This window comes from Aedes aegypti, chromosome 2 (genome assembly GCF_002204515.2).
Source record: "Aedes aegypti strain LVP_AGWG chromosome 2, AaegL5.0 Primary Assembly, whole genome shotgun sequence".
NCBI classification, from domain to species: Eukaryota; Metazoa; Arthropoda; class Insecta; order Diptera; family Culicidae; genus Aedes; species Aedes aegypti.
The window spans coordinates 274,113,423-274,126,602 of record NC_035108.1 but is presented as its reverse complement, the minus strand read 5'-3'; the positions used below and the strand labels follow the sequence as shown (position 1 = coordinate 274,126,602).

Sequence of the window (13,180 nt, the reverse complement as noted above, 5' to 3'; positions counted from 1 at the left end):
TTTGTCTCAGACTTGATTTTGCTGCTGATGGTGGTGCTTGTCTGCGCGGACGCCGGCTGTTTCGTAAAATTTCTTTCTCAACATTTCCTGGTGATTTAAATGTGGAATTTCGGTCGAGAATAGCTGTACCTAAAGATGAAGTTCAAAGTTTGCTGTGGCATTTTTGCACTGGTAAGTAAAAACAAGAATTAAACGGTGCGAAAGCGCTACAGTTCAAAGTGCTTTTTGTTGCTTGATGCCGCCGCCACGTCAGGATTATTTTCCGCTTGTCTGCCTGCTTGCCCTTGCCCTTCCACTTGAATTGTTTTGCCGGAGGTAATCAAATATGACTCCTTACGATGTTTGCTGTGGGTCAGCAGAATTTACAGTGAAACGTACATTTTTAACTTAATTTAGGGGTTCAATCCAGAGGCCTATTGCAATTGTAAAAGGAGGTCATTAACATTTTAATAATAATTTAATTGTGTTAAAACTGGCAATATTTTTGGCTCAGAAATTTAGACAGCGCACAGTGGTTCCTCCTTATACAAAAGTTGGTAAAAAATCTCAATAGTTTTCTCAAGTTCTAATAAAGCTTCCTTACTTAATACCCAAATTTTTATTTTCGATAAAAATAATTTTTAGTTATATAAAATCGTTCTAAACACGTTTTGAGCAATGATTTATTTGTATTCGCAAATCTATGAATTTAGGTTTTTATTATTTTTAGTTTTGAACATTCTTATCCTTTTTCATTTTTTCTTGATGCCTTTTCTAGTTACTGATTTTCGCAATAATTCAAGTTTTACAGTACTTTTTAAAATATTAATTTTTCAATAAATTTCTGGAATTTTTATATTACACGTTAAATGAACCCCAGGCATTTGTAGATTATATAAGAATACAATTTTTCAAACAATTTTCAAAAATACAAAAAAGTTTCAAAAGTTATAAAAAAAACTTTTCTTATATGTGTGTTATGAGTCAAGGTTTAAGCCAAAAATAAAATCATTTTGATTTCTGAGCTACGAAAAAATACACAAAATTCCAAAGTGAACCCCGTCTAAAGGCGGGGTTGGATATTAGAGGGTTAATCAAAAGAGATTGAAAACTATAGAGGACGAATGTCGCTGCTGTTCCCTTTGTTCTCGCTCAGAAACATGTCGGGTACATAAGTATCAAACTGTATACTTTTTACACTTATAGCACCGCCTATCTCCGCCACATTCCGCGACATTCTTCATCTAGTTTATTCCCTCTATTATTTAATCGGCCAGATTAGGGGCAATGGGGGCAATAGGAGCCACCCCGGTTTTGACCTCAAAAACAGTGTTTTAATGTCTAGTGCCATTATGATCTGCTAAAGGATGCCTCAAATAGCCACCACAATAAAAACCGTAAGAATATTCATTTGAACACTCAAGTTATTTACAAAAATGTACAAATTTGTTCTTCGTCATGAAAAGCGGGGCAAAATGAGCCACCTGAATTTAAGCAAAACAAACGATGTTTGGTACATAAAAATGCATTGCCTAAATATAACAGATTATTTTTTTACTGCATAGTCATCTTTATGCACCATTACAAGTGGAACACTGCTAGAACATACGTTGAATCAAGTATCGCAATTTAGTACTAGTATAACATGGTCTGTTTACTATGTATTATGTATCGTTAAAAAATAAGCCGCTAGAATCAATAATTTCAAGCAAAGCTAATACAATTTCCTTTCCAATAATGTACTCTTTACCACTAACTCTTCTCTAAACTGTTTTAAATAAAAATCATTCGATTGAATGAGGTGGCTCATACTGCCCCGTAGAGTGGCTCATAATGCCCCATATGGTTAGTGATCACGTAGAAAAACATGGTTTTCCAAAAAGTTCCTAAAATAATTTGCAAGTTGAATTATCGACGTAACATGGAAGATAACATTTGGAGGCATTTTGACGGACGAGCGTGAGGTGATCGAAAGGTGGAAGCAATACTTCGACGAACATCTAAATGGCGCTGAGAGCACAGGCAATGAAGGACGGGACAATGAAATGCCTTCGTCATTACTGAGGGTGATGGAAACCAACCAGACCCCACTCTGAGGGGGGTTAAGGATGCCACTCATCAGCTCAAGAAAAATAAGCTGCTGGTAAGGATGGTATCGGAGTTGAACTTATAAAGATGGGCCCGGAGAGGCTGGCCATTTGTCTGCACCGGCTGATAGGCACAATCTAGGAAACAGAACAGCTACCGGAGGAGTGGGAGGAAGAGGTAATATGAGACTGATAAAAGCGACGATGGAGGGTGTGCAAAATTGTGTGAAGGTTTCAGGCGAACATTCCAGTTCGTTTGGATCTCGCCGGGGACTACGACAAGGTGATGGACTTTTATGCCTGTTGTTCAATATTGTGCTAGAAGGTTTTATGCGAAGAGCCAGGCTCAACAGCCGGGTTACGATTTTTATGAGATCCAGTCAATTTGTTTGCTTCGCGGATGATATGGACATTGTCGGCCGAACATTTGAAAAGGTGGCAGACCTGTACACCTCGCCTAGGCAGCATTGTTACGATAGACGGGGATACATTAGAGGTGATCGACGAGTTCGTCTACCGTGGATCCTTGCAGGCGGCTGACAATAAGGGTAGCCTGAAATACGGAGGCTCATCATCAGTGGAAGTCGGGCCTACATGGACGATGCTCGAGGAGGACTTGCAAGCACTTGTAGTCTTCGAACGTCGGGTGCTTAGAACGGTCTTTGGCGGTGTGCAGGAAAACGGTGTGTGGCGGCGAAGGATGAACCACGAGCTCGCCCAACTCTACGGCGAACCCAGTAACCAGAAGATGGCCAAAGCTGGATGGGCAGGGCATGCTGCAAGAATGCCGGACAGCAACCCTGCAAAGATGGTGTTCGCTTTGGATCCGGTACAAGAAGGCGTGGGGCACAGCAAGCTGGGTGGGCGGATCAAGTGCGTATCGATTTGACGTGAAATTGTTGATTCAGTGTTATCTGTTTAGATGTTAACTAAATAAATGAAAAAATAATCATTACACAAGAAAATATATTCTGTTTATTTGACCAGAGTTGTAGTATTTAGGACTAGAAACGTTCTAGATTTGACAAGTTTGGCATTATACGTTTGACCACACTGTGTTGTTCAATACACTGAAACTAACGATGTAGTAACCTTAATCATGACAATGTTATTAACGCAACTAAAATAAATGAAATAATATCAATATTGAGAACAATTTTGTTGAAACTACCATGTCCCAAGACTATAATACTGTGTAGTTTCAACTTTGTGATTATAATCAAAAGTATAACTTCTTGAAATCAAATTGACTACATCTGTAGTGATAGGTAAAGGATAATGTTTTCGATATTATCATGGCCATGGTAAAAATTACAACATAGAAAAAAATCTCAAGCTCATCCCAGTGGAGGACGCTATTTTTGTCTATCGGTTCTTTTGCTTGGCTAGATAAGTAATTTATTTTGTTATTAGAGGCAAACAATAATCCTCATTTCAAATTCGAATAAAGCATTAAAGTAACGACAACCCAGAGATACTTGAGGATCAAGAGATCAAGATGTTGGTGGTAAGTATGATTTTGCTTTGATTGGGAAAACCATAATCATTCCATTTAATTTTAGCCCGTGATAAAAGGTCCTAGAAAATGATTATTGAGAAATGGCTTCCCCATGGTACTGGAATGGCTCCATGTATTCGTACGCCGGTAGCCTTAACGAATCACTCACAAAAAATGTAAATTTCTCATTAGCGTACACCACCCATTCCACCCGATAAAGTTATGCATCTTTTAGTTGGCGGCAGTGAATCAATGTCACCCAACACGCAGCAACAAAGACATTGCAGGGTGTCCATCCATCCGGGAAATCCGGAAAAACCGGGAAAAACCCGGGAATTACAAATGACCGGGAAATACCCGGGAATTTGGAGAACACCCCGGGAAAATATGCACACTTATATTTTTTTCACGAGCTCGGCTGTGCGAATCTCGGTTTCCCGATTTTAACCGAGACTCAGCTAATAAATTGTCCGGTTGCTTAGCAACGAAGCACGATTTACTGATACTTGGCTTTTATTTGCTGAGATCCCAGGAAATTTGTTTGCCGACTACTCGGCTGTGCGAATCTCGGTTAAAATTAACCGAGATTCGGCATTCTGAATTAAGTGTGTGTATTTCAAACATAAAACTACCGGTTTGTTTAATTTTAAGTCGTCCGTTATTAGTACTTCACATTATGAATAATTATTGGTAAGTAGGATCTTTGAAACATTTCTAGAAGGGTACTTAAGGATATTTGGCAAGGTGCTTTTCGAGATGAGTGTTAGATTTCCATTTTAGTTCTTGGTAAACATTCAATGAGATATTTACTGGAATCGAACCGATAATTGACCAGTATTTGAAAGTTCTTTCAGAGAGATCACTGAAGTATTAGTAAATTGCTAATAAGACTTTTAGTGGATTCTAGAAAAGATCCTAGGCTGATTTTGCTTGAAATTCTTAGTAGATTTTTAGAGGTTGGCAAAATGCTAAGCCAAAAAAATTTGCATTTATTGGGAGATCTTCTGAAATCCTGGACAGATTCATTAAGAGTTCCCTTTGGCGGATTTCTAGGGTTGTTGATGATACTGATTCTTGATGAAGCCTTGTCAGGATTACTAATTTGACTAGTTTTTGATCAATTACAAAGTTATTATGAGGCCTCCGACGAGATTTTGTGTAGATTTCTGCAGATTGACAGCGAATTCTTTCAATCATCCAAAACAAATTTCGTAACTAGACCTTTGATGGATAAAACAATAACGAGGGCCTCTAGGTATTCTTGACCAGATTTTTGTTATGTTTTTGACAACATTCTTGATATCTTGATGAAATCTTTTGAAGATTACTTGGAAATTGCAATCTTGGATTTATGTAAAAAGTTTCAGCCAGTTTCATAGGAGAACAATACCATGTATTTGGGTCTCTGTAATTTTTTTTCTTGGATTCAACATGAGTTTCATCAGATCAACTATTTCTCCATGAACAAGCCATGTCTAACGCATAATTCCTAAGGCATTCTTAGAAGGAAATGGGTTGGCTATTTGTTTATATAATTCCAAAATTTCTCTGAACTTTGTCACTTTGTCGAAAAAAACGCCACAGGGCTTTTAGTTTTAACCTGAGAGTTTTAACACTATGGTTGTTCCTATCTGCCATTTCGGAAGAGACACGGTAAATAAAATATACCCAAAATTTGAGTTTAAACCAAAGGGTCTGATACATCTCAAAAACCGTAAAAAAATGTTTTTTGGACTTACACCAACGAAAACCTTTTAAATATTTAGTAAACATGTGTTTCTGGCCTAAGTCTTAGCGTTTGGTACTAAAATTAGGACAGGGCTTTAAGACCCTAATCGAGGGGGTCACGATCTTTTAGATATTTCAACAAATATATTATATCTTTTGATCTAAAACTCTTTAAAAATTTTAACCAAAAATACAGAGCTATTACAAAAACTTCAAAATGATATCCGCGAAAACCGCGACTTCTGAAATTCGATCCGCGACTGGAAGCAGAAGCACCAATCCTCGAAAAAAAAATATTCAAATAGGGTCCTAAAGCCCTGTCTTGATTTTAGTGCCAACGGCTTAAGTTTAAGCCAAAAACACATGTTTACTCAATTTTCTAATGTGTTCCGTTGGTTTAAGTCGAAAAAACATTTTTTTTAGATTTTGTCACACCCCTTGGCTTAAACTCAAATTTTGGGTGTATTTTGTTTTCCGTGTTCCTTCCGAAATGTCAGATAGGAATAACCCCTGTGGTGTTTTTGTCGACTAAGCAAACTCATTTATGGATCCAATTTTTAAATTAAAGTTTTAATATGTTATAGCCGTTATTTGAGTGGGAAAAAATGCTAAAGTAGTTGAAGTAACATGTTCTTTCGGGTTGCTAAATCAAAACAAGATTTTATTAAAAATTTTAGGACCCTATTGTCATCGAAATTTTCATGTCACAATACCCAATCGATTTTTCGTAAAAAATATTTTAACATTGTTGTGTAAACTTTCTGTTATATTATCCTTAGGAACTGAGATATTGTCAACTTAATTTCGGCAAAACCAGTACTTCGTTGATCTCTATCAGTGCATGTAACTATTTTTTTTTTGGATATAATAATGTATCACAAACCTAGCTTGAAAATAAATAATTGAAAATGGTCCACCGGGGCGAAATTGATTTTCATATAATAAAGTAAAAATAAGAATAATAAATTTCTCCATCTACTAAATGTTTTATTGTGAAGTTTAACTTGAGAAACTAGAATAATATACCTAAATGTAGTTTATTTACCTTGTAATAGGCACGTTTTCCGAAAATAAACGGTTCAAAATTCATATACTCAAATTTTGCATATAAACTTAGCACCAGCGGATTGTTTAGTACTGACTTTTCCAACAGTATTGCTTACACCGAAAACCGAAAAAGCTGTTAATATTTCTATGCAAAACTATCCTTATAAAACTAAAACTGTTTGAAATCTTGGCACGTGTAGTGCATCCTTAAAAGATATTGCTTTTTGATACCGACCAAATTCGCCAAATGACCCGGATTACGGTAACATTTCATTAGTCCGACAGTAATTGACCAATATACAGTACATTGCATTATACATTTAAAGCTCTTTCGACGTTTAAAAAAGATGCGTGAATATTTTGACTCGCAGATCCTTTCCTTATCCCACTAACCCAATATCCTTTCCACGGAAACTGTGGATATGCAGAGGTATACTCGGTCTCTAATAACAATGGTTGTCTAACATTCTTTCCCTTCCCCGATAACCGTAAGGACGTGGCTGCCACCGTTATCGACTTTTAAATTATAAGCTTTCGGATTGTGCATTTTCAGAATGGTAGCAAATTGTTTAACTGGGGTCGGACCTGGTGTAGTGGTTAGAACACACGCCTCTCACGCCGAGGACCTGGGATCGAATCCCATCCCGAGATAGTCACTGACAAAAAAATTGTAGTGACGACTTCCTTCGGAAGGGAAGTAAAGCCGTTGGTCCCGAGATGAACTAGCCCAGGGCTGAAAATCTCGTTAATAAAGAAAGAAAAAAAAAAAATTGTTTAACTTTTTTCGATATTATAGATACACAATGAATCCTAACCCTCTTAGCAAGTGCCTTCAGATTTTATATTCTTTAATGATTTTTGTTAAATGTCGATTTACAGAAGAAATGTTATTGCTTTTTATATTTTCCTACACCACATTTTTTACTTTCAAGAATCCGTCATCGTAATTATTGCCATCATTGATACTTCACAAACAGTTTTTCAGTTTAAAACTGAACTTATACGATGAAATTGTGTTCACTGTGTTTCAGTTGAAGAATTGAATATAGTGAATGCATTTTCTTTTAAGTAAACTTTCTTGATTTTGAACGAAAAAAAACGCTATTTTCTGCAAAACTGGGCCATAGTGACTAAACTATAAATTGCACTTTACAGCACTCAATGAGATGACGAGAGTTTACATTTTTAAATACAAATTTCCTAATCATGAACTGCACAACTTGTGTCAAAACAATTTATTGGCGATTTTTGTGGCATGATTTAGGAAATCCGCGATTTTCGCGACAGAATTGCAGTCATTCGTGATGTTTGCGCCTGGCCTGGCGAAATTCGCGACTGTTGTAACAGCCCTGATATCGAGTCGCAGGATCTTTTTGTAATCTGTTTTTTAAGTTCTTGAACATCCGGGAAAAATCCGGGAATTTGAAAACTGATTTTGAATGGACACCCTGACATTGTCACCTCCTATTCTTGCTGCAACAATATTACACTCAAAATAATCCAAACGTCATTGTTACGTGAAAACATACGTGATTTTTTTCCATCGCACTTTTCACGTAGCTCTTACGTTAATCATAGATAGCCCAGAATGAACGCATGAACTTTTGAACTTCGTCCATTCCACCGTCGCTGAACGTAAGAGCTACGTGGATTCTCCGGTAGCCTTTACGAAGCGTTTCAATAGGACCTAGATGGTTTTGCATTAAATTTAACTGTATTAAAGACCAATCTTATTTCTAATAGGCTTTGGAAGAAAACTAATTCCCAATTGGAAAATGTAAACAAACTTAAAAGATTATGATATTTTTATTGTCAATCTGAGCATTTTGATTCCTGTTCGTTTCCCCAATGTTGTAAGTTTGGTCTGTCTTGTTGTAGCCTTCGCGTGCTATAATTGATAGAGGTTATAAATCACGTATAAAATATGAAGTAATGCACGGATTCTTCGGTATTCAAAGCATATTTACCTTGAAATCAATCTTACACAGGGTTTAAAGCAGCAGCAGCTTCTGAAGTTCTTCTAAAATCAAGCGGGCGCCATCTTAGGATTCGAGCTCAACACCGAATGTACGTACACTATGCAGATGTCAAAATGAACTCAGGCACCTACGTGAATTCCACGTAAGCGTGATAGGTAACCTCAGTAAACATTACCGAGTCACTATTTGATGGTTATGAATGGTTTAGTGATCTTTATCTTAGTCAGGTGAAGTGGAGGTAAAATGAATTTGGAATGATCTACGTGATTTTTCACGTAGCAATGACGTTTGGATTTTTTTGAGTGTATTCCGCAACATGAGTTTATCATCATTTGAACAGAATATGACAAAGATCGATCACCACGTACGCAGCGATTTTCTGGGCTTCGAATTGCAATTTTCTAGAACTTTCTCCTTTTTGGTAAACATTGACATATTATCAAACAGTATCCGTAAAATAAATTTGGTTTTGTGTTTAAAATAACTGATTCATCGCGAGTTGAAAAGGTTGCAACAATATTACACTCTGTGATTGTCATGTCAATTTTGCTTTTAATTGTGTCCTTATCCGCAACGGTTGCAACAAACCGTTGTGAGCGAGCTTGCTTTGTTGTTTGTTTTTCGTCTATTTTGATGATAATTTGATTCACTGGTTAGCGGTCATCACTTCCAACGAGCCGGGCGTAGTAGTCAGCTAAGCACCAATTGCACCGACTATGGATTGAAAACTTCTCTATTAGTGGCCTCGGAAGATCTCAAAGTTCTTTGATCAACTCGTCACTGCATCTCCGCACCGCTAGCTGAACCGGACCGAATAGGTGTGGATAAATTATCAGAACCTTGAACATATAATTGGGCAAAATTGTTTCACTTAAAATTTATATTTAATTCAATATATACGCATCATGCTTCAAATAACGAATTTTGCAAAATATCGGAAGATCATAAGATCAGTTCTATCAGGTATTTGCACAAATTTGCATATCTGAATGCATTATGCGTGAATCTTTAGTATTTGATAATTTCAGATAAATACATGTTTTCTGTAAAATCCACTACACGTCTTTCGTTATTTAAATGCAATTGCTGGTTGAAAATTCCACTAAAAGTTGTTTTCGTAGTTACCATGCCCTAATCAGTTAAATTTACCACACGATAGTTGTAACTAACTGTAAGAGATGGTTGAAAAAATAACTTTTATTAGCCATCAACATAACTACAAAACATGGTAATTTTTACTGGTCTCTTTCCATGTTGCCGCCATGGTAAAATTTACGACAAAATGTGTTCGAAGCGAGTGTAGTGGGTAGTCTGCACAAATAAAGTGGTGCTGTGCATTTAATTTAAACCATCAACATGGTAATTTTTACTACAATGCTGTTTTCAGTGTAACCTCTCTATTAGTGGCCTCGGAAGATCTCAAAGTTCTTTGATCAACTCGTCACTGCATCTCCGCACCGCTAGCTGAACCGGACCGAATAGGTGTGGATAAATTATCAGAACCTTGAACATATAATTGGGCAAAATTGTTTCACTTAAAATTTATATTTAATTCAATATATACGCATCATGCTTCAAATAACGAATTTTGCAAAATATCGGAAGATCATAAGATCAGTTCTATCAGGTATTTTGCACAAATTTGCATATCTGAATGCATTATGCGTGAATCTTTAGTATTTGATAATTTCAGATAAATACATGTTTTCTGTAAAATCCACTACACGTCTTTCGTTATTTAAATGCAATTGCTGGTTGAAAATTCCACTAAAAGTTGTTTTCGTAGTTACCATGCCCTAATCAGTTAAATTTACCACACGATAGTTGTAACTAACTGTAAGAGATGGTTGAAAAAATAACTTTTATTAGCCATCAACATAACTACAAAACATGGTAATTTTTACTGGTCTCTTTCCATGTTGCCGCCATGGTAAAATTTACGACAAAATGTGTTCGAAGCGAGTGTAGTGGGTAGTCTGCACAAATAAAGTGGTGCTGTGCATTTAATTTAAACCATCAACATGGTAATTTTTACTACAATGCTGTTTTCAGTGTAGGTGTCACAGATTGAAGCTTTGTAGTCGAAGCTACTATGGACAAAGCCACATTTACTGCACTGCTCAGTGATTTTTACCAGATTATGGTAAACTTAACTGATGTTTGTAGTCGGTTCAAATTGGTGGTGCAGTTCTTAATTGCACCATGGATTCAGTAGATTGTACAACACAATTTGTTTTTGTGTACCGCACAGATTTCAAAATATCACGTTTAACTTTGATTTTATATTTTATTTCCTAGTTATGTGTGCTGGTACTTCCCTCGGCACTGGGCAAAACCAACTCCAAAAGTGCCGTGGTCGAGGGCATCACTGACATGAAGGAGCTGAAGAAGCTCTTCCGCACTAAAACCAACGTGCTGTTGCTGTTCGTGTCCAGCACAAAGGAAGCCCATAGCACTCTGGCCGCCTTCCGGGATGCAGCGGAGATAATCAAAGGCCAGGGCACAATGGTCCTGTTCGATTGCAGCAACAGCGACATGAAGAAGATCTGCAAGAAACTTAAAGCCAATCCGGCTCCGTATACGTTGAAGCACTTCAAGGATGGCGACTTCCACAAGGATTACGACCGACAGCTGACAGCCACCAGTATGGCAAACTTTATGCGTGACCCTACAGGGGACCTACCGTGGGAAGAGGATCCCATTGGGGTCGATGTCGTACACGTTCCGGATGCAGTGGTAAGTAAAAGTAGGCGATGAAAAAATCTGACATGAACCTTCCACTAATCAACATGTTACCCTCCAAGGCTTTAGGGAAATTTTTGAAAAAGGAAGTTCGACCCATACTTGTGATGTTTTATGCCCCGTGGTGCGGATTCTGCAAAACGCTTAAACCAGAATACTCAGCTGCTGCCAGTGAACTCAAACCGAAATACGTTCTGGCTGCCATCGATGTGAACCGACCCGAAAATTCCATCATCCGGAAGCAATACAACATCACGGGATTCCCAACGCTTCTGTACTATGAGTAAGTTTGACTATATTTTCTCCTTTGGGGTCGTCTATAAATGACGTAGTATCTTAGTTTTTTTCTATCTTTATTAACGAGATTTTTAGGCTGGGCTAGTTCATCTTGTAACTAGCGGTTTAACTTCCCTTCCGAAGGAATTAGTCACTGAAATTTTTAGTGACAATCTCGGGGATGGGATTCGATCCCAGGTCCACGGCGTGAGAAGCATGTGTTCTAACCACGTCAGGTCCATCCCCCTCAGTATCTTTGTAGGGAGTGTGCCTCCAAGAATTTGTGAAGATGTCTTACGATAGGTGGGGATTGGGTTCTTTGTGAAAAAAGCTACATCCTTCATGGATGATCTCTTTTAATTCATTTAAGAGAATCAAATTAATTATTTTTACTGTATTTTAGAAACGGTCGCATGAAGTATACTTTCGATGGGGAGAACAGCAAAGCGGGAATAGTAGCATTCATGAAAAATCCAGCAGCACCACCACCGACCAAACCCAAAGAACCGGACTGGGCATCGGAACCTAGTTCGGAGATTGTTCATCTGAGCAGTGCCAATTTCGAACCGGCCCTGAAGGACGAGAAATCCGCCTTGGTGATGTTCTACGCTCCGTGGTGTGGCCATTGCAAGAAAATGAAACCCGAATACGAGAAGGCGGCCACCATCATGAAGGAGAAGAAAATCGCTGGCGTTTTGGCGGCATTGGATGCCACCAAGGAGCAAGCCATTGGCCAGCAGTTCGGTGTGAAGGGCTACCCGACGGTCAAGTACTTCAGCAACGGAGAGTTCAAGTTCGATGTGAACGTCCGGGATGCGGATAAAATTGTGGAGTTTATGAAGGTGAGTAGAACTAAAATTTATTCAGTTGGAGTACTTTTACCGAGATATCGGTATGAGTTTATCTAATCTCGGTTGTATTCGATGATGTCTCGGGGACCAGATTGCCGTAGCAGTAAACGCAGCTATTCAACAGCTCAGGATGGTCCAGCAATTCCTGGATGATCTTGACATCCGGTTTGCTGACTCCCTGACAATCTTACAATCAGTTAATCGTGCAATTAGTGATGGACTTGCGTGTCGTGGTAAGTCCGGCCAGAGCTTAGTTTTCGAAGCCAGTTGATCTATGCTAATTTCAGTTCAGTCAATTCGTCATTTTCTCTCCAGCTCGAAAACACAGAATTGATCGCAAGCAAGACCGATGTGGGCGTCGAAATTTAGACGATCGTCGACCATCATCACTCCTAGATTAGATGATTTAGTGCATGCTTCGAATAAATTCCTTGCCCTCCAATGTTGATCGGAACCAGTGACCAGCAACTAAATTATCCAACGCCTAAATTATGCCAAAGGAAAAAGAAAAAAACATGATATATTTTGAAGCATTTTATGCTTTCAGATTTAACTGTACCACAGTAGATCTTCCTTTTCAAATTATGCCAAACGGCCATTATGCCAAACGACTATTATGCCAATTGGCATCATACCAAACGAGGTAGAACCCATCAGGTATCAGGTATCGGAAGGCCGGCTCCAAAGGCACGTTCCCCTCCAGTTGGGAGATTTGTGCCATCGCCATATTTGAGCCTATTTCATCATCTACCCGATGGGAGAGGAAAGGGAAGGGAAAGATGGGAGGAAATAGGAGTGGGGTCCCTTGAAGAGGGAAGATCGCATAAGCGAAATGAGAGCATGTAGCTCCGTACCATAATGGGTTCGAACAGCGCCCTTAAAAGGGCACTGCAAAACGCTTGAGCGTAGAAAGAGTCTATAGCTCATTACCACAGCGGGTTAAGAATAACAGAATGTCCTGAAGATTCAGGCTTCTGAATTCAGTTTCACTTA

At 38.3% G+C, this 13,180-nt stretch overlaps 1 protein-coding gene across 1 annotated transcript in view; it reads left to right on the top strand.

The window, feature by feature from the left end:
- LOC5570429 (protein disulfide-isomerase A5) overlaps positions 1-13,180 on the top strand; it is a 22,159-nt gene continuing 8,979 nt past the window's right edge. Inside the window, exons 1-4 of the mRNA XM_001659086.2 lie at positions 1-171; positions 10,617-11,054; positions 11,123-11,343; positions 11,740-12,178. Of these exons, the coding sequence (XP_001659136.1) occupies positions 136-171; positions 10,617-11,054; positions 11,123-11,343; positions 11,740-12,178 (1,134 nt within the window). The 5' untranslated portion in view covers positions 1-135. The remainder of the gene's footprint in view (positions 172-10,616; positions 11,055-11,122; positions 11,344-11,739; positions 12,179-13,180) is intronic.